Source organism: Gopherus flavomarginatus, chromosome 9 (assembly GCF_025201925.1).
Source record: "Gopherus flavomarginatus isolate rGopFla2 chromosome 9, rGopFla2.mat.asm, whole genome shotgun sequence".
Taxonomy (NCBI): domain Eukaryota; kingdom Metazoa; phylum Chordata; order Testudines; family Testudinidae; genus Gopherus; species Gopherus flavomarginatus.
In genome coordinates this window covers 91,254,105-91,275,857 of record NC_066625.1, presented here as the reverse complement: position 1 = coordinate 91,275,857, position 21,753 = coordinate 91,254,105, and the positions used below count along the sequence as shown (strand labels likewise).

Genomic DNA, 21,753 nt, shown 5'->3' with positions numbered 1-21,753 from the left:
TAAAGGATAAAATCAGGAATAACATGTAGCAAAATAAAACAAAATCCAAGGAAATATAAAAGGATGGTTAGGTTTCTTGGCTACCTGGAAATGCTTTGATACAAAAGTCTCCTGACACAAAGGAGTCTCTTTTCAGAGAGACATTCAGAAAAGTCTTGTATTTAAGCAGTCAAGAAGCTGCTACATCCACCACCCAAAGGAGCGTCTGAAAATGTATCTAGTAACTGCTACTTACTGTCATTATTTACCTGTATCGGAACCGGCTTCCTTTAAAGAATAAGTTGCTGCTGGATACTGTGCGGACCTGGCTTGACTTCTCCAACCTGAAACGACACCAAGAACATGGAGAACCCTCCACAAATGGGTCGGGCTGCGGCAGGTCAATGCCTATGGATGTAACACAGCTTGCTGGCCATGTTTTATCAAGAGCGGCAGCCCTGGCCTTTGGGGTGCAGCTGATTCTATTAAACGATCGACCAGTGCCCATGACAGATCGTGCCTTCCCTGCCGCGGCCCCTCCCATGCATTCTCAGCTTCCAAACTCAGGTGGCAGCAGAAGCAGGACCCTGAAAAACTCTCCAAAATCCACACGCACTCAGTGAGGGTGTTAGGATCTGGACAACACCAACTGCCATCAAACAGGGAGCACTCCCAAACCCCAGGGAATCAGGCCTTTCAATAGACAGTTACACCGTGTTACCTGCAAACGCAGCTGAAATTGCCAGTCTGCTCTGCTTGTTCAGAGCTGGCTCCCTCCCCACATTCCTGGGGTGCTGGAACATGGAGCTGACGGCAAACCGTTAGGTCACTTGTGACACAGGGCTCAGCCCTGAGCTCAAGGGAAACAGCCAGCCCACCTCATTAACACAGCCCTGAATGGTAACCATGTAACTCGTGGCCCAGAGACACTGCCACTCAGGGTGGGCACCGATGACTTCGGGGTCACTGCAGCCCCACAGCACTGTGCGTGCCACAGAGTCACACGGGCACGGTGTGACCGGACTGTACTCACACCACAGCTACACAGTCCCTGTTCACTAGAACAGCGCACAAAGGAGGCAACTTCTCAGGGGTGTAGGGACGACACAGGCACACCTGGACTGTGCAGGCTGTTAACAATGGAAGTCGAATCTGCACTGGCGACAGGGAGTTCTGCTTGCCCAAGCGCATTACAGCCACACCCTTCGGAAAAGGGCAGATCAAATACGTCGTCAGCTTGCTCCCTGCACAGTGGCTGTGTTCTGGTCAGAGCTGGCCTGGGAGAACCCCCCTCACATGGGGGAGCTATATAACCGCCTCCTCCCACACCTGGCACAGGGGGAGGGCGTGGGAATGTCCCCAGAAAGGGAGGGGTGAAGTGGCGCTCCACAACACCTATCCTCCAGGGGCACAAACTGGAGAAGGTCCCCACTCGGGAGCCCGCTCCCTGCAGCCCTCGCCTCTCAGTTCTGCTCAGGCATGGGGAGAATCCGGCTCTCTATCCTCCCCCCCCCCCCCGAGCAAGCTTACTTGGGCGCAATCCGCTTCCCAGGACCTAGCCCAAGTTACTGAGATGAGCTCTCCAGGGACAGGGGGATCCCTGCATCAGGGCGTGCACACTGCTCCAGGCTCACACTCTGCTCCCGTGGTCTCTCCCCACAGCAGCAATGGCAGATGCATTCATGCAGTGCTGGGTGCACCCTCCAGGCCTCGCTCATCTGAATTCTGACCCCGACCCGCACTGCAGGCAGTGCTCACGGAGCCCGCATGGAACTGCACCACCCTTCCAACCCATCTGGGTCAGTCAGATGAGCTGGCGGGGGGATTCACTATGAACAGGAATGGACACCACACCGGCTCTTCAATCTACTTCCCATGGCACGAGAGGCCACCCACACAGCTGCCACGGTGTGTGGGAAAGCCGCACAGCTGGAAGGTTTTGCTCTTCTGTTCCATGAAGACTATTGCATATTTTGGGGGGGAAATGACAACCTTTTGCAAGTTTTTGCCCCAAAGCAGAACTGCTCTAGAGTGAAAAACTGGAAAATCAACACCAGAATCCTGATTTCAGGACATTTCCTGAAAACAGGCAATACGAATGGAGGAGAAATCAACATCCCCTCCTGGATCACGTATGAACACGCAGGAAGTGCCATCCATGGAGAAAACGGCTAGTCTACAAAATGGCCTGTACAGCAAATAACCCTTTCATTGTGCCGCTGGAGCCTGAGGAGCTGGACAAAGAAATGCCAGCATAGCCTGCCTGGGAGTTTAGTTTGTCAGTGATGTTTCTATGGCTTCTGTGTGTAACTGTCTAGTGAGCTCTGGAACCTGCTGAAGGGTTGCTGCCAGCTTATCTTATACCCACGCTTGTCAGGGTGGGGTGGCTTGTGGGACATCCCCACACAATGATTCCAACTTGAAAAGATTTAACTATCACTATCTGTGACCTCGATTAACCCCAAACCATCACAGGCAAGGAACTGCCCCGAACAATCCGCTGATCCCGGGAGATGCTGAGCACCTGCCGAGACCCTGCAGCTCCCACCACCTGAGAGAGTATTTGCAGCTGCTCGGCTCCTCCCAGGACTGGGCCCAGATCTGCTCGCAGGACAGAGTTTCGCTGTCGCTGTGATCTCTACAGGAGGGTCCATTGCTTTAGCACAAAGCTGGGTACATGCTTTCAGGCAACATTACTGAAGTGTTTTCAGAATGTTCTCGTGATGGAGCTTACTGGAAACGCAGCACAGTACAGTGACACTGGTGCGGTCGCAGAGCAATGAACGCCTTTCCCCGAACCGCTGGCCTCACCTCTTCTACAGCGTGCAAGGAAGGGACCGCAGCCCATGTGGGCTCCCTGACACACAGCATACCTGGCAGGACTGCCCCTCCGCCTTTCGCTACCCCTTCCCCAGGGGAACGAACAGCTGCTTTTACTCTACTGATAACTGGTTTGATTGAATTGATTGACCCTCTGTAGTCAAAACTTTTTTCCACTGAAGGAGGTGGGTTCTTCCACCTTTTTACTGACAGAAGCAGATTACATTTTTCAGGCTTTGTCCATCACAGATGGAAAATGTTCTATTTCAATTACTGACCAAACATTGAGTTTTGACAAAAGAACCAAAACTGCGTGAAAAAATTAATGGACATAAAATTTTTCTTCCTTTTCTTCCAAACAATTTTCATGGAATGTTCAAAACCCATTTTTGTACCAGCTCCAGTTACAATCAGGAACAGCCTTGACCTGGAAACTTAAATCCAACCCTTCGTCCTCACCAAATGTCAGGAATTTGAATTCCCAGGTTCCATCCCATCCCTACAGGTTCTGGTGCAGATCCAAAGGTGGGAGGTATCTGATTCAGACTGGAGATAGCATGTGGCCAGCCCAAGATGGCAGAAATTTCATAAGAACAGATGATCTCACAACAGTTGCACCATTCAAGGTGGTTTTTAAGAATGTCATCACTCTGTTGGGTGCCCTCAAACCCAGCATCTGACCCCCATCCTGCAAACACCGAGCACACAGCTGCACCTGCCAGCTCTGAACAGTCCCATTAACACCCAGAGCTACTCCTACAATCAACGTATGTTAACAGGACTGCTTGTGACAGTACGCAAGATACTTGGCAGAAAGCATGGGCAGGATCAGGCCCCACATCTAAGGTGGAAGAGCCCCCAGTGCTCTTACAAGAAAACGGTAACTGGAGATGGGGCGAGGAGTGGTCGCTCGGCAGGGAGTCTGCACATCCCCGAGCTAGCACTATGTGATGAGCTCCAGAAACAGCTCCAGCTATTTGTGGCTTATCCTCAGGCAACAGCAGCTCACGAAGGAGCGGGTGGAGGCGAAGAGCCAGTGCTCTCTGACAGCCACGTTCCTTTCATTCTCCCATTCTCCAATTGATCTCACAGCTCTGACCAGATGTAACTTTTAGCAGCAGCAGCAGCGGACAGGAGTCGGGCACTGACCGAGAAAGGTAATGAGACAGCTGAGATACAGAACACAGTGAGATCAGGTAAGTGGCTTACACAGGACAGTAGCACAGAACGGGAAGGACTGCTAAGAGCTTGAGTTCTAATTACACCTATTCACACCCTCACATCATTAATACTGTACCTCCCTTGGCGACACGACACATTTCCTGAACTTTACCCAAGCACCCGAAAAGGCCTATTACAATGAGCTGCTCTTTAACCCTTTAAGATGCAGCCCTTTGAAAGAGAACCTGAGCTCAGACAGCATCGCCAGCGCAACAGGCGCCCGCAGGAGGGAGACGTGGAGAGTCTTTTTTAGGTGGCGATGTAGGAATATTTAAGGTGAGAAGTTATAACTAGAGAAATGCTGGTGGAGGTTTGAGTAGCCCCAGCTGGCCACTGGTGGCATTCTGCCACGCTGCGCAATCACAGATACGGCAGGACACAATGAACACAGGCATCACATGTCATCATCAGGCCAAGCCAAGAACACTGCATCCCACGAGACAAGTAACAAGATTATGTGCTTGGTTTCTGCACAGGCTGAAACTATCCAGCATATTAAGAAACGTACCAGAACCTCTGACTGGGAGGGTGCTGAGCACACAGATCACTTACGACCTGAGGCAGCTTGGCACTTTTCTGGATGAAATACATCAAAAGCCCTGAGGGATGAGACCACTTGCTCCTAACCATCCCAAAAGAATCCAGCATTACCCCCACTGAGTAGTAAATACACACTGCAGCGTGAATGAGACCACGGTCCGGTTTAGTGGGCGCGTAATCCACCTGTTATTCACCACCACTATTAGTCATAACAAAAAGTTGTAAAGCAATATAGCAATTTCATTTCATGTTCATGTAATGAGACATGAGACCTGCTGATTGCAGCTGCTGATTGCAGTATTCCCAAAGTGAATACGTTACACTTTATCTTACATCTCACTGATTAAAATAAAACTCATTACAAAGTACAAAGCAGTCTATTTTTAAATAAAACAGAAAGCAGTGTGATGAAACCAAAATGTTCTATCTGATGTCTTACTGATTTATAGATAAGTGACTTCTTTTATACCCTGACTCTTTCAAGATCAAACTAATTAATCAAAAGAAGAAAGGAACAGAAAACTGACCTATTTTCCCAAACAAGCATCCCAGAGAGTTCCGGTTTTGTAAAGGTGCAACAATTTCTACCCTAAAGGCAGCCCCACTTTTTAGCCCCTGACGGGTGCTCTCCCTCTCCCCTTTGGAAACAAGGAATGTCTGTCTGGAGTGTGCTGAATTTGGTGACAAAGCACTGTACATTTATGTCACAGTTGTATACTGAATGTTTTTGATTTCACTCAAGAAAGCTGACACAGTATGATCCCTGGTTCTTCCAACAGCTGTCCTGTCCTCGCCAATGCAATTTCAGAAACTCTTTTTGGAACAAAACTAATGACAAACTCTTGAGTCCTGAGATAATCATGTACAAAAGAGCAATGCGAGACAGACTATCCCAGTGCTCTGCAGTCTGCTCTGAGGAGTTCACTTTACAAACTCCACGTCGGGTCACTGGGTGGGAACTAAGTGGTGCACCAGGCTCATGCTGCCCCTTTGCCTGGGGCTTGTTCCGTCAGTGGAAGCTGCCTGCATTCATTCAAGGGCAGAGCTGGGCCTACATCATTTCATAGCGAAGGACCCGAGATTACAGGTTTTACCGAGAACGTGCATTAAACCCCCACCCGAGACTAGGTCTATAAATTAAAGGCTGTTCTATCTGGCTGGGGACTGATATGGCTCATCACCGTAACAGCTGAGCGCCTCGCAATCTTTAATGGATTTTATCCTCACAAGTCCCTGTCGCTCCCTATAGTACAGTAGTTCCCAAACTTTAACAACCTGTGAACCCCTTTCACTAAAATATCAAGTCTCGCAAACCCCCTCCTAAAAATGAATATTTCCAGGGATTTTCTCCTTTACCTGAGGATAAAGTATAAAAGCAGTGATCTCGGAAATATAATATTTGTTTTTATGACATGCTTATTACACACTATTTATTATTAATTATTCATCATTACAGTATTTTTATTACGTTATGAAAACGGCAACACTATTCCAAGATCTCTCTTTCGTAGCTTGTATCACTTTGATTAAGCCTGCTATAAGACAAGGCTCCTAGGTTTCATCAAGGAGTATCAGATGTGAAACAGCATGAAGGTATTTAAGAAGCCAGCTCAGAGTTCCTCCTACACAAGCATTCAGGTCTTGAGCAGTCCAGGCAAAGAACGCACGTTACACAAAGCTTAAACTTGTGCTTCATAATAATTTAAAAACAATACTAGCAGCCTTTAATTTTAAAAACAGCAAAAGAAATCCATCTCCGTTTCCATTTCTTATAAGGAGTCTTGAAGTTTAAATCTCCTCAGTGTGATAGATATGCTTGCTTTGATCTGCATAGCTCTTGGAAGTCCAGGGGCTCTGTGCTGCTGGCCCTGAGCTGCCGGGGGTCCCTAGGGACAGCTCTGTCTGCCATTAGGGAATTTTTTCCCGAGAACCCCCTGTAACATTTCACAAACCCCGGTTTGGGAATCACTGCTATAATACAGATGGGAACAGAGGCACAGAAAGATTAAGTGACTTGCCCATGGTCAGACAGGAAGTCTGTGGCAGAGATAGGAACTGACTTTGGGTTTCTGGCGTCCCAGGCTAGTACCCTGCCCCCTACACCATCCTTCCTTCTCTATTCAGAAGGGAGAAGGGCCTGAAGTGTCCGATCATGGTCAGGAACACGTTTCTTTCAGTTCTTCCCTCTGAGCTGCATTTGCATTAGATGCCTCAAACTTTCCGATACGTAAAATCAATACAAAAAAGAGAGGTGCCACAGGCCCGATTCTCTGTCCTTCCTCTGTCTTTCATGGTTTTGGGCTTAAAGCAGCCGTCGGGCAGGAAATGAGAACTCCTCTGCTACTGGAGATCGCACAGGGTGGGGGTGGGGATCCCAGCCAGTGGAGCAGGGAAAGGGAGCTGTTAACCCCCCAAGGGAAGCTGTTTCACTTTGTGCCAGGGGCCGGCTCACCCTCCAGCACCTCTATGGTCAGTGGCTTGGAGTCACTGAAGCCCCAGCCCCTGTCTCTAGGTGTGCGGGCACAGCTCTGGCACCACTGGCGATCTGTCCTGTTTGTTGTAAGCAAGGACATGCCTGATTTCTCTGCATTGGGGAGGTTTAGCGCTGTATTTGCTGTAGCCGAGCACTCAAAGGCAGGCTCTATAAGCCCGTGGGTCGCGACCCCAAACTGGGTTGCCAGAATGTGTCAAGGGGTCCCCTGGGAGGCTGGGAAGTTGGGTGGGAGGACATGGGCTGGGGGGTTGCAGCGCCTGCTCTACACTGGCTCCTGTAGATCCAGTCCCGGGGGGCAGGCTGGGCTCAGCTCCCTGGTCCAGGGGGGTCACAGTGCTGCTCAGGTTTGACCCAGCCATCCATTGGTCGTGATCATAGAATATCAGGGTTGGAAGGAACCTCAGGAGGTCATCTAGTCCAACCCCCTGCTCAAAGCAGGGCCAATCCCCTGACAGATTTTTGTCTCGGATCCCTCAAGGATTGAACTCGCAACCCTGGGTTTATGATGGGGGGTGGGGGGGACCAGCCAGGCCAGAATTGGTCTCTATCAGCTGTTTAGCATTAAAGTTTTAATCTCCAAACAATTAAAGTTTTAATTTCCTGATTAAACTTCTATGGCTAAGCAATTAGCAGGGGAAGTTTTAAATGCTAGGCACTTGGTTGCATTCCAGAACCAGGAAGGGGGCGGCGAAGCTCCCAGTTTGGTGCGTAGGCACCTTGGCCGATAGCAGACCTGCTAATCGTTTTTTTTTTAATTAGATGCTCTCATGTCCTGTGACACAGGAGGCAATCCAGGTTGTCCACCTCTAGGGCCACGTTTCTTGCTCCATTACAGTCTATTTCCATGACAGCAACATGGTATTCGTATACATCATCTGTTGTCCTCCTCTTGTCTGTCTTCCACCAGGTCTAAAGACTGCCCAAGAATACAGGTTTTTTCCTGGGGCATCCTAAGCTACCAGCGTGTCCCTCGGGTGGTGGATGAGAGAACCCCAAACACACTATGGGCTGTTCCAAATGTATTGAATAAGGAGTCATGGACCTATGGTTGTGTGTCAGGCTAACCACCCATCCAGATTTAAAAAAAGCACAGCAATGGAAACCCCTCTGAGATCTGCTAAGATCCAGCAGAGCAGGGCTCCTTTCCTCCAGAGCTACACAAGGTCCGTTGCTATGTGGGATTGTATCTACGTGACAAATTAAAAAAAAAAACCCTAATAATCTTTGTACTTACTTGTAAAAAGCTTGGTTTTCTATCCCACATTTCCAGAGGTGCTTGCACGCTTCTGGTGTTGGAGCAAAATAAGTAAGAGCAATTTTCTTTTCCTACAAAAAATTCCACATAGAAACAACTGAGTGTGGTTAGCAGGTGGCATGTTTACAATCTGCAGGGCAGCTGAAATGAAAACAGCTCATTTATTACACCACAGAACATGGAAGAATGTATCTGACTGACTGACCCGACTGGAAATATGTCTGATTTCCACTGGTAAAGACCCAATTAACTGATGCTTGGTTCATCCATATTCCTGTGTATCCAAAATATATATATTTTAAAAGTGCACAGGGATTAGCTAACTGTCTCCCATGTGCTGTACTGTACTTAACCTATTTCAAAATCGAAATGTGCACACCCATTTAGATAACCAGGTCTGACTGGGATGGGCAGGGATAACATGGCCCTGAGACATAACGCCCCGAAATGCAGTGGGAAGCCCTGTCCTGAGCAGATGACATGGATATTGAACTGGATGCCACTCTACAAGATACCTGGATGGTCTGACCCTTGTAGAGCTGCCCTGCCAGTAAAGTACTGGCACTTGACTGCATTGGTTCGGAACCCGGAATACGTACACCTGAATGTCAAAGCACTATCACTGGTCCGAAAGGCCACTGCCAGATCTGTGTGTCTTTTTTAAATACAGGTCATAGCCTTCATTTTTATTTTGTAATAAGGGCTGGATCTTGCTCTCCTTGGAGCCAACAGAGATCAGACCCTAACTGTGTGATTACAGAAGGCGCCTGCAAAGCAGAAATAAAAGTTATTACTTAGTCCTGCCTTGAGTGCAGGGGACGGGACTAGATGACCTCTCGAGATCCCTCCCAGTCCTACACGTCTCTGATTCCATGATTAAATGCAGCTTCTTAGTTCAGGAACAGACTTCTGGAGCTGTGTTTATTTTTTCTACCAGATTTAATATTTAAGGCAGAGTAAAGACTGTACCTAGTGAGCACTGAAATGATGAGAAAATCCACTCACCTCTTTCTGACTTACATATAAACAGAATGTCTTTCCTTCGAATTTCATTTTGGCTACCTCGTTCCTAAAATTACAAAACCACATATGTAACAGACATGTTGCTCATCACCCATCTCACTCTCATTAACGCAGAACCCACACACAGTGGAATTGGATCTGGTAATATGCACAAATTAAGCCAAATTGTTTGTATGAAACGCAAAGTTAATCAATAGATTATTTTCAGAACAGTAGTTGGAACAGTGTCAAAGCCATATTTTTCAGTTTGTCCGAAGTGTAACACAGTGATAAGAGGACTCCTGGCTCATAGACAGTGGCTGGAAAGGGGAACGTCTCGGGATGGAATGTGATTCGCAGGGGAATGTCCAGGAGTCGTCTGAGAACTTTGCTTATATATGTGCATTATCTGGATGAAAATATCAAATATAAGATACCACACTGAGCTGATGAGGCCAAAATTTGAGATACAGCGAAGAATGAGGAACAATGCAACCAGATTCAGAGGGTTTGGGGGAGTCTTTCAGGTGACTGGGCCAATACATGGACAATGCAGTTTAATGTAGACAAATGTAAAAAATAATAAGTCTGGGGCAACAAACCAAATAAAGAGAGTACATATTACATGGAACAGTCATGCAGCGTACTGACCAGGAAAGGGGTTTAGGGATTATTGTAGAAAAATCCTTGAAGCCATCAGCCCAGTGTGTGGCTGCAGTAAAAAAGGCAAACAGGATACTGGGATGCATCAACAGTGGGATAGAATACAAAGCAAGAGAAGTGATACTGTAAGTGTACATTGCATGGGTTAGATCTTAGCTAGAACACTGCGTTTGGGTTTAGTCACCCTTTCAAAGGAAAATACCATTGCCCTGCAGAGGGCAGAGTTCAGAGCGCCTCGAGTTAAGGTACCGGCAGCATTTAAGAAGACTCGGTTTAATAGACACTTTGTGTATCTGTGAGGCAGGTGGGGTTTGCATTTACATGGCATTTTCATTTCTGTTTATGGCATTTTCCAGACTACTTACCAAGTAACGTTTAAGAGCACAACTGTTCTATGTTTGTGAGACACTTCCGATGGCTCATGCAACAGGCCAATCAGGCAAAAGGTATCCTTTGCACCAGCAAACCCGCTTATGTGCACAACCCAGGTAACTGCATGCCTAGCCATGCATTCACAAACGTCGTTACCAGGATTTGTGTGTGCAGTCATCTGACTGCACATGCTAACACAAGGCTTTGCAAATACAGAAAATACACATGCAAATTGTGGGAGTCATCAATTGCTGGAATCTTTAAACACCCACATATGTACACTGCATGAACCCAATCCTGCACCCACAATGCCCACTGAAATCAGCGGAAATGCTCTATGTGCAAGAAATGTAGGATAAGCCCTATAGATCTCTAGACTATTTAAAGGGTTAAGCCGGCAAGAAGCCCCATTTTTGAGACTAGCCACAGTGTAAGCTCGCTGGGCAGCTCTGCAGAAAGATCTCAACCAAATATGATGATCCCAGATTTTAAGAAAAGTTCTCATGAAGGAAAGGCTAAAAAGCCTGGGCCTATTTTTGTTAACGAACAGATGTCAGGGTGTCCTGAAGTGCCCCAGCTCTCTCTAATGGGAACCACATTTGATTAATCAGTGTAACCCAAACAATGTTAAACCAGTGCAAGCCAATTCCTTCTAGACATGGCTTGGCTGGCCGGGGTCCATGGAGCCAATGCAGGTTTAAATAAAGCTAGGGCACAATCATTTAGCATCTATCTAGTCACAGTTTGGCCCCATTCATGCCAAACCATCTCTAGGCCTAATTAGCTCAAACTCGTTTCAAACAATGCTTTGAGTCGGTTCTTCAAACATGGTCTCAGCTGCCGGGCCGAAGCGGAACAGGATAAACTCCTCACCCGAATGGGAGAGAGAATCTAAAAGGAATTTACAATTAACAGTTAATTGGCAAATTCATTTCACTTCGATTCCCAGGTCCTGTCCTCACGTGCCCCTTGTATCATGGCCTATACAGGAGAGCTGCTCTGTACCATACACTAAAATATGCAGTTACTCCAGGCAGGGAAAACACTTGTATATTTCTCCTTGTGGGGGGATGAAAAGAGCAAGTTACACAAATTCTCCTTTGGGGGGGGAAAGGGCGAAAGGAGGAAGCAAACCCTGCCAGAAAGAGATGTGCCCAGATCCCAGGCTGAACACACACTGAGTGTGAGTCCCACATAGTCAAACCCCATCACATAATTATTACTAACCATCGAGGCACCTTTGAATAATCCCATAACCATAGACACATGCCATGTTTATAAATATATCCACCAAGCCTCCTATTCTGCCACCAGTTGATTGAAGCAGCTGACAAACAGTTACTATGATCTTTGCACAAGGCAGAGAATGGGGAAGGAAGATTCTGAAAGTGCCGAGGAAACGCACACTACCCAGACTCAGTCCGTGGCATGCACAACTGGCATTTATGGCAGAATGTAGCCTACTCCATATAAAGTAAACATGGTGCAATGGGCTCCCCATTAGATTTATTGTTACTTTTAAATCATGTGAATTTTTAATCACTGAAGAGGCCGTACTGAGCCTCAGTAAAACAGCATGACATTAGTACTAAGAAATATACTCAGATTTTATAAATACACCAAATAAGAGGGCAGTGAGAATGATATCAAGCACTTCCCATGTGCAAAGTGCAGCATGAACATGGCGAACTCAGCATCACACTGCACAGCTGTCTGGTCACCACTGGAACACCTTGCGGTTAGTTCATGGCATGAGTAGTCAGGAATCGTGCACAAAATACTAGTGCAATCGGGCTAACTCACGTTGGGGTTTATGGATGTGAGGAGAGGATCTTTGTTCCTGATAAGATTCTGCTTGGCAGCATCCCAAATGTGTTTCTCTTTCTTTCATGTATATGGTGTGAAATTCACCCCAGCCAGAAAACCCCAGGAGGTGCCTATCTGCATCCTTAAGTTACTCAATGCCTTTAAAAATCTGCCTCTTAAGCCCCAGTTCAATTGCCCAGCAAAGGACACAGCTTCTGCCCAGCAGGAGCCGCTCAGCTGGCCACTAGGGGGTCTATGCCAGGGCAAGCAGGAAGAACCCCTCTTCCCCAGTGCTAGATTCTCACTTGGTTTGGGAATGCACCAGAAGCCCTTGCATAGCAGCAAATCCTCTGACCCAGTGCAGGGGACTCTGCTCCCTCTGAGCTGCATTCTAAAATCCTACTCAGCTGGCCAAATGCACAGCAGAAATGCATCAGTTCTGCTACCCAGGCTGCAAAGAGAAATGCAGGATTTCCTCTACGGTCCTATGGGAAGCTGCTTCCAGTGGTATAAAGGGCAGGCCTTCTGCTCTGAGGGGAATTTTGCCCATTGCACATGTTGAGGGTGCAGCAACATGGACTCATTTACACTGTGGAGGAGGTGGAAAGTAGGTACCTGTATACGGAACTGACCTTAAATTGTCCCCTGATATAAACACCTTCCACAGGCTGTTACAAAGCTGCATGTCTTACATATCAAGTGGGCAGAATAGCCCAATTGATGAGATGCCAGGGTCAAGACACACGTTAGTGCCTGTGATTGGAGATGACTCACAGCATATTACACAAATGGGACAGTGCCAATCAGGCCATCAAAGCAGGAAGTACAGCAGTGTATGAGACAGACATTTTCATGGGAAGAAGCACCAAGGAGCTGAGAGAAAGCAGGAAGGTGGAGGTGAGACAAGCTTAAGGGTCTCTGACAAGCAGTCTAGGCCCAAAATGTGACCTCCCTCACTCAAGAGACAGCCAGATCTCCATGGCTGAGAAATGACGACTGCAAGACAAACCACCCCTCAAACCTCCATCAGTGAGAAAGGAGGAGAGGTCTTTTTATTCTCTTCCTAATTATCGACACACTCGAAGACATGTGGCTTGTTACTGTGCTTGCAGTGAACGTGCAACTAACGCTCATGACCTGTCCACACCCACTGACTAACCCTTCACATAAGGGCGTCTTGGAGACAGACAGCCCTCAGTGAGACTGTGGTAAAGCTGGAGTGACTCCAGATTTAAAAGGAGTTATTCTAATTGACGTAAGTATCTCTGAGATCAGAATCTGGCTCGATTAATATAAATATTTCTAAATTAAGTTTTTAACAAATGAAATTGCTGGCAACAGCTAACCCAGGGGAAAGTCGTTATGGGTACAGGACTGTCCTCACACAGCATTGATTTTCTTGTTTTTCTCCTCCAACCATCCCAAACTGGCCTCTCTCTTCTTTTACCCAACAGGGAATTCCGAACTAACTTCCAGGCACTATTCTTGCATCAGAACAGCCAGACTGGGTCAGACCAAAGGTCCATCTAGCCCAGTATCCTGTCTGCTGACAGTGGCCAGTGCCAGGTGCCCCACAGGGAATGAACAGAACAGGGAATCATCAAGTGATCCATTCCCTGTCACCCATTCCCAGCTTCTGGCAGTCAGAGGCTTACGGACACCCAGAGCAATCCCACTTGTCAATGCCGTTTGTTGGGCAAGTAGCTTTTTTACTCCCCAGTGGATTTTAACGTCTTCATAGAAGACACTGTGAATGGGATTTTCAAATGTACTTGGTATTGGCTTAACTCTGCTTTCATTTTGGTCAATAGGAGTTTTGCCATTGCTGTCAGTGGGAGGGAAGTTGGGTCAATGCAGAGCTCTTTTCAAAATCTAACCCTAGCACTCAAGTAGCACGTCTACTGTTCATAATGTGCCACTGCCATATTCGAGGAAACACGGCTACTGCTATGCTTTGTGCTTGTCCTTTGGACACATTTCTTATTGTTGCAATCCAGAGAAATACTAAGGAGAGTTACCAGTGCTTGGTAAACGCAGCTTAAACAAATAAACCCCAGAACGGGTTGAAATGGCGGGAACTCACCATTTGATGAAGTGAATTCTCTTGTTTCCCTGCAGAACAACAAAACCAAAGGGAGTGAAGGCCAAAAATGCCGCATTTCCTGACACATCCTGGAACACAATAAGACTTCATCAGAACGTTGCAGCGCCAGCAAAGTTTTCACATCAATAGCAACTCTCAGTCCTGAATACAGTGGGGGTAATGAATCTTCCCTCTCAAATTATGCCAAAAGAACACTCTTGACAGACCGTGACATCCTGCCTATGGACGGGAACCTGCAGGAGCACAAAAAATATGACTGGGCCAGCAGAATTTGTGAGCAGAAAATGCAATCCAACTCCCAGACCCGAGGGACTATTGATTTGCAATGCAGCGCTAGCCAATGAAGAAAGCTCCCGCATATCATCGATTCACTTTCATTAGTAAACTTGAAAACCTTAAATTGTTGGTTGCGTAGATCTGAGCAGCACGGACAAAAGATCCAGCTGAGCAGCATCAAGACACTTTTCAAAGCAATAACTAGTGTCATGGACAGTGCAAGGCAACAGTTTAATTTAACCATAATGTTTAGGCTCTAGTGAAGGTAACGTTAATTGTCTTGGCACTTGTAGAAAAAAACATGTTAACTTTTTAAAATACAATGGACAGCAGTAGGTGCTGTGTAAGTCAGACTGAAGGTTTCTTTCTTTTATAAATTGGATTTTCAACCCACACCCTAACTTAAGTTCCCTTCACGTTGTGTGGCCGCGCAGCAGGCTATTAAGGGCCATGCAGACGGGAGAGGTACCTCTCCCCCAGCTCTGCCGGAGCTGCCGCAGCAGGGAAAGGCACCTCTCCCCCAGCCCCGGGCTGCTACAACGAGAGAGGGCTGGGGGGAGTCCTCCCTCCTCATCGCAGCCCTGGGGCAGCCTGCACCCCAAACCTCTCATCGCCAGCCCCACCCCAAAGCCCTCATCCCCCACACCCCAACCCTCTGCCCTAGCCCCAAGCCCCCCCCGCACCCCAAACCTTTCATTGCCAGCCTACCCCAAAGCCCTCACCCCCCCTGCACCCCAACCCTCTGCCCTAGCCCCGAGCCCCCCCACCCCAAACCCCCCATTCCCAGCCTCACCCCAACGCCCTCACACCCCCCTGCACTCCAGTCCTCTGCCCTAGCCCTGAGCCCCCTCCCTCACCCCAACCCCCTCATTCCCAGCCCCACTCCAGAGCCCTCACCCCCCCACACACCCCAACCCTCTGCTCTAGCCTGGAGCCCCCTCTCACACCCCAAACCTCTCATCACCAGCCCCACCCCAGAGCCCTCACCCCCTGCACCCCAAACCTCTGCCCTAGCCCCAAGCCCCCCCACCCCAAACCCCCCATTCCCAGCCTCATCCCAGCGCCCTCACACCCCCCTGCACTCCAGTCCTCTGCCCTAGCCCGGAGCCCCCTCTCACACCCCAAACCTCTCATCACCAGCCCCACCCCAGAGCCCTCACCCCCTGAACCCCAACCCTCTGCCCTAGCCCCAAGCCCCCCCACCCCAAACCCCCCATTCCCAGCCTCACCCCAGCGCCCTCACACCCCCCTGCACTCCAGTCCTCTGCCCTAGACCCGAGCCCACTCCCACACCCCAACCCCCTCATTCCCAGCCCCCCCCCAGAGCCCTCACCCCCCCCCCCCACACCCCAACCCTCTGCCCTAGCCCGGAGCCCCCTCCCACACTCCGAACCCTTCAGCCCCACCCCCGCCCACTCATCACCTCCATATTGATGCACATAACAAAATTCATTCCGCACATGGATGTAAAAAGTCAAAGGGAAAATTGGCTCTAACTTCTTTAAAAAGACCCTGATCTGACTGTGATTTTGTAGGCCGCACATCAATGAGGTGTTTCTGCCTGCATAGAACAGAGGGACTGAGTGATCAGCATGCAAAATGTTCCCTCATCTGGCAATGATCATTGTATGAACTACCACATCGTCTATCATTCATGATAATTAAGGCTGTGATTTAGTCACACATGTCACGGAAGTCAAGGAATCCCCGATTCCAAACACCTCAGTGACCATCTGGGAGCTGCGGGATACCCTTGCCACTACAGGTGGTGGGAGCACCCCACAGCTCCTGGCCACACCGGGTGGCAAGGAGGATCCCCGCAGCTACAATCAACCGCGGGTGGCAGGGACCCCCATAGTTCTGCTCCTCCTGGCTACCGCAGGTGTCAGGGGTGATCCCCACAGCTCCCAGCTGCCACGGGTGGCAGGGGGGACCCCCTCAGCTTGGAGCCGCCAGCAGAGGGGGACCCTGAAGCTCCCAGCCCCCCTGCGGCTGCCCAGGCCCCTTATTTTATCACAGATACTTTTAGTAAAAGTTAGGGACAGGTCAAAGGCTCCAGTGAATTTTTCATTATTGCCTGTGACCTGTCCGTGACCAGTACTAAAAGTACCTGTGACAAAATCCTAGCTTTAATGATAATGATACTGACAGGATACGGGGCTAGATGGACCATTCTTATGTTCTTAGAGATCTTGCAAAACTGCATGACTGAGCAACAAAATAGTGGAAGAAATTCATTGCTGGTAAGTGTAAAGTAATGCACACTGGAAAACATAATCCCAACTATACAGATAAAATGATGGGGTCTAAATTAGCTGTCACTTCTCAAGAAAGAGATCTTGGCGTCATTGCAGATAACTCTCTGAAAACGTCCACTCAACATGCAAAAAAAGCTAACAGAATCTTAGGAAAGGGATAGATAATATGACAGAAAATATCATAATGCCACTATATAAATCCCTGGTACACCCACACGGTGAATACCGCGTATGGCTCTGATCATCCCATCTCAAAAAAGATGTATTAGAGTTGGAAAAAGTACAGAGAAGTACAACGACGATTAGGGGTCTCGAAGAGCTTCCGTATGAGGAAAGATTAAAAAAAGACTGGGACTGGTCATCTTAGAAAAGAGGAGACTAAGTGGGGATATGATAGAAGTCTGTAAAATCATGACTGGTGTGGAGAAAGTGATCAAGGAAGCATTATTTACTCCTTCACATAACATAAGAACCAGGGGTCACCTAATGAAATTAATAGGCAGCAGGCTTAAAACACACAAAAGGAAGTATTTCTTCACACAACATATAGTCAACCTGTGGAACTCCTTGTCAGGAAATGTTGTGAAGGACAAAAGTATAACTGGGTTTAAAAAAGAATTAGATAAATTCCTGGAGAATAGGTCCATCAGTGGCTATTAGCCAAGATGGTCAGGGATGAAATCCCATATTCTGGACATCACGAGCCTCTGACTACCAGAAGCTGGGACTGGACAACAGAGGATGGATCACTCGATAATTGCCCTGTTGTGTTAATTGCCTCTGAAGCATTTGGCAATGGTCACTATTGGAAGACAGGCCCCTGGGATAGATGGACCATTGTTCTGATCCAGTATGGCTATTCTTATGATCAAAATGACAAACATTAAACAGCAAACACTATAGGTAAAACATGCTCCTTAGCAAGGTCTACCTAGGCCTGCATAAATGAACAGCACATTGACTCAGACTCTGGGCCCCAATACAATCTGTTCGTATCAGTGGAGTGTAACAGGGACACAGCAGCTCTGAGGTCCTCGTGCCAGGATCAGGGAGAAGTCTGTAAAGGGAACGTGCAGCCAAATTTGCCATGCACATTTGCTCAGTGCAGGTCAATCAGGTTCGAAGCCCATACAGTCAGCACAGACCATAACTCCAAAGACAACGAACTACAGAAAACATCTGACTGCTCAAATGCCATATCACACTAGCAGAAAATGTATGGAGCCCTGATACACGCTAATGCACCCCTGGGATAAGTTGATTTTGAAATCTTTAGATCTAATGAAATAAATAGCATATCATTTATTCAATGCATAACAACAACTTTGTTATTATCTCAGCAAATAGCAAGGGGCAATGTTAAGGTTGGACAGGGAGGTGTAACTACTAATCTGCTGAGATGTCATGAGCAGTGATCTCATCCAACGCAGACGATTTCTCTGTCCTCAGCTGCAGCAGCTGAATATTTGCAAAAGCTCCCAAATTAGAGGTTCTGTCATTCCACCTCTTCAAGCCTCAATTACTTACTGATGCTACAGGACATCATGGTTACATTAGGAGTGTCACATCTGTTTTTTAGACATGTTATTTAAAACATGACAGTTCCTTTGGAGTATTTACGAACTATCAGGTGACTGCCAGAGAGACAAGGTAGGTGAGGTTACACACAGACCTCAAAAGCTGGTACCTTCCCCCAACAGAAGCTGCTTCAATGAAAGATATCATCTCACTACCTGCTCTCTCTAATGTCCTGGGACCGACATGGCTGCATACTGCACCTGGAGACAGCCATCTGTGAAAGCTCTGGGGGTAAAACATGAACACCAAGGATTCACGAAGGGGAAAATCATTAATAGTTGCCAATATACCAGCACTCAGATCTGAATCCATTAGCCAATGCCACTTTGTTTACATGCAAAATCAAAATCAAAACTCCTTTTTAAAATTCTGCATACCAAGGAAGTGTAGCTGTTAACTCAGAAGAGGCCCAGATCCCTTTGCTTGCTGAACGAGAGCAGGAAACTGCTGATAGCTCCTTGGAGAAAGTTTACTCTGAGATTGTAACTGCTACCAAATATCCACTGATCTCTGTTTGGGGTCTCGGCAGCACAGGAATTTAAATGAAGGTGCAGACTTTCCTTTGGCTTCAAGTCTACACCACAGCAAGTGAGAGAGGACCATCACTATGCCTTCCTCCAGCAGAGCGGGGGAGGAGTGGAGCTAGGGCTGGGGGTAGAGCTGGGCTGGAGGCAGAGCTAAGTGAGGGGCACAGCAGGGGCGGAGTGGAGCTGCAGCTGGGCTGGAGGCGGAGCTAGGTGAGGGGCGGAGCTGGGGCTAGGGGTGGAGCTGGGCTGGAGGCGGAGCTAGGCAAGGGGCGGAGCAGTGGGCAGGGTAGAGCTGGGCTGGAGGCGGAGCTAAGTGAGGGGCACAGCAAGGGCGGAGTGGAGCTGCAGCTGGGCTGGAGGCGGAGCTAGGGGCAAGGGGGGGAGTGGAGCTGCAGCTGGGGGCAGCGCTGGGCTGCAGTGGAGCAGCGGGTGGAGTGGAGCTGCAGCTGGGGGCACTTGTTCCCTGCCCCATGTGGCCTGTGCCCTGTGCCCCTGAACATTCCTCTGCGCCTCCCAAGAGGGGTGCACCCCACAGTTTGGGGACCAATGCCATAGAGAAATTGTGAGGAGCATCACAGCAGCCTAAGCAGCTATGGACCCCCCACTGAGGGCTACTCAAGAACAATCCTCCAGTATCTCTCCCCACAGCCCCCTCCCCGAGCCTGACCCCTGAGGATTAGGGGCAGAGGGGCTTCCAGGAGATCAGGCCACAAAGCTGTGGCTCTCCCCCGTGGCCAGTTTCTAGTGAGTTTGGCTACCTTCTGCTGAGAGAATGGGAACCTACAGGCCTAAGCCATTGTGCTCACTCTGAGTGCAACTCTGTAAATCTGGTTATTGTTAGTAACAGTGCTGGTGGTGCAGTGCTCCAGCCCGACCGATTGCTAGCGCCACACGGACTTATCCAGTGCCCTGCCAGCCATTGCCCCTTTATACAGTATCACGCCCTAAACGCCCCTCCATGCGCTTTTCAGAAATATATCCTCCAAAACAGCCAGAGCCAGGGATGCACCTGTTGGGCTTATATTTGCTTCATGAAATGCCAGGAATACAGAGGAGCATTTCCCGTGACTGCAAGCACTACAACTCGGAGTCAATTTACAAGAGATGTACACGGCGCTAAACATGAAGATGTCCGTGTTTAGCTCTTGTGGCCATCATGCTAAAATCCCAAGATATCTCAGCCGTATTGTTTCAGACAGGCTGGATTTTCTCTGATTCCATGTCCAGGTGTTGAGCTGTTGCTTCAGGTGTAAGCTTTCTGCTTCTATCAACCCACTCAAGTGATGGGTTTATTATTTTTACCTACAGCGCCTGCGATGGCTTCAGACCATGCCGTGCAAGGACGCAGAAGACAACCCCCATGCCTATGGGTGCACTGAATAAGTCAGTGTAGCTCACATTAATTGGGGAAAGTAGACTGCTCAGCACGCCTGCCTTGTATAACCTGTCCTTACCAGACATCATGCCCAAGGTGAGTACCAGACATCAGGCCCAAGTATGTAGGTAGAAGACCACACTGATCTCAAGGGAGTGATGCTGATTTGCATCAGCTAAGAATTGCTTCATATTTACACTAAGCGACACGACTGGCTTAGCAAATATCCATACCAAAACCAAAGCCCTGCCTGATAACAAATAGCACACACAAAAAATCAGCAAAGCTGGGGCAGGGAGACCCCACCAGCCCTAACCAGGATCTGCAGCACAGAGCCCACCTCCTGCCCAGGGACTATAGCATTATCAGTTCTTTCTGATTGGCACAGTTGTAACATTTTAGGGTGTTTCCATCATCTCAACACAAATCTCACTTATTGTCCTTGTGTTTCAGCCCCACACAGCAGAGAGGAGGTCACCTGAAATACATGTCAAAGCCATGCTGTCAGCTAGTTTCTCTGATTAGATCGTGAGAATTTGAGTAGTCAACAAATTGGTTTTAAATCCAGATTAGAGTGAAATCCATCTCAGTGTGAAAAGGGTGAATGATCAAAAGTAGAAAGCATTTTCTGAACAACCTCAACCCAATCTCCTGCACAAAGCGACACATAAATCCCCAAAATAATGTCTGAGATTCTGGACACAGCTTGAGAAAGTGGAAAGATCTCTGTGTGTCTCCACTGTGACCAGGCTCTATTTCCGACATGCGGGAAGCGTTGCTGCACACAGAATACTCCCTAACCCCGGGCCAGATCCCAAGAGACTGGAACAAATCAGTAAACCATCAATTTGTAACCACCTGGAGACTAACCACCTGGGTGATAAGGAATAACCAAAATGGATTTGTCAGGAACAAATCATGCCAAACCCACCTAATTTCTTTCTTTGTTGGGGTTACTGGACTAGTGTCCAGGGGAGAGGCAGTAGATGTGATATGATTTTAGTAAGGGTTTTGATACAGGCGAACTGGGGAAATGTGCACGGAATGAAATTGCTATAAGGGGGGTACACAACAGGTTGAAAAAATGTACTCATAAGGTAATTATCAATAGTTCCCTGTCAAACTGTATGGAGGTATCTGGAGGGGTCCCACTGGGGTCTGTTCTGGGTCCACTACTATTCTCTACTTTCATTAATGATGTGGATAATGGAGTGGAGAGTATACTTATAAAAATCTGCAAATGACACCAAGCTGGGAAGGATTGCAAGCACAATGGAGGACAGGATTAGAATTCAAAATGACTCACAAATTAAAGAATTGAGCCGGAATTAACAAGATGAAATTCAGTACAGACAAGTGCAAAGTACTGAACTTAGGAAGGAAAAACCAGCTGCTCAACTACACATGGGGACTAACGGGCAAAGTGGCAGTACTGCTGGAAAGGACCTGGGGGTGAGAGTGGATCGCATGTTGAATATGCGTC

The 21,753-nt window shown here is 48.0% G+C and overlaps 1 protein-coding gene across 5 annotated transcripts in view; it reads right to left on the bottom strand.

The window, feature by feature from the left end:
- The window catches only part of FRMD5 (FERM domain containing 5), a 294,349-nt gene that overhangs the window by 18,371 nt on the left and 254,225 nt on the right, over positions 1 to 21,753 (bottom strand). For 3 of the 5 annotated variants that reach the window (XM_050967339.1, XM_050967341.1, XM_050967343.1), the window contains exons 8-11: positions 14,236 to 14,324; positions 9,315 to 9,378; positions 8,289 to 8,380; positions 249 to 323 (exon numbers count right to left, since the gene is read on the bottom strand). In XM_050967339.1, coding sequence (XP_050823296.1) covers positions 249 to 323; positions 8,289 to 8,380; positions 9,315 to 9,378; positions 14,236 to 14,324 — 320 coding nt within the window. The remainder of the gene's footprint in view (positions 1 to 248; positions 324 to 8,288; positions 8,381 to 9,314; positions 9,379 to 14,235; positions 14,325 to 21,753) is intronic. The other 2 variants (XM_050967340.1, XM_050967342.1) reach the window with 1 other exon arrangement.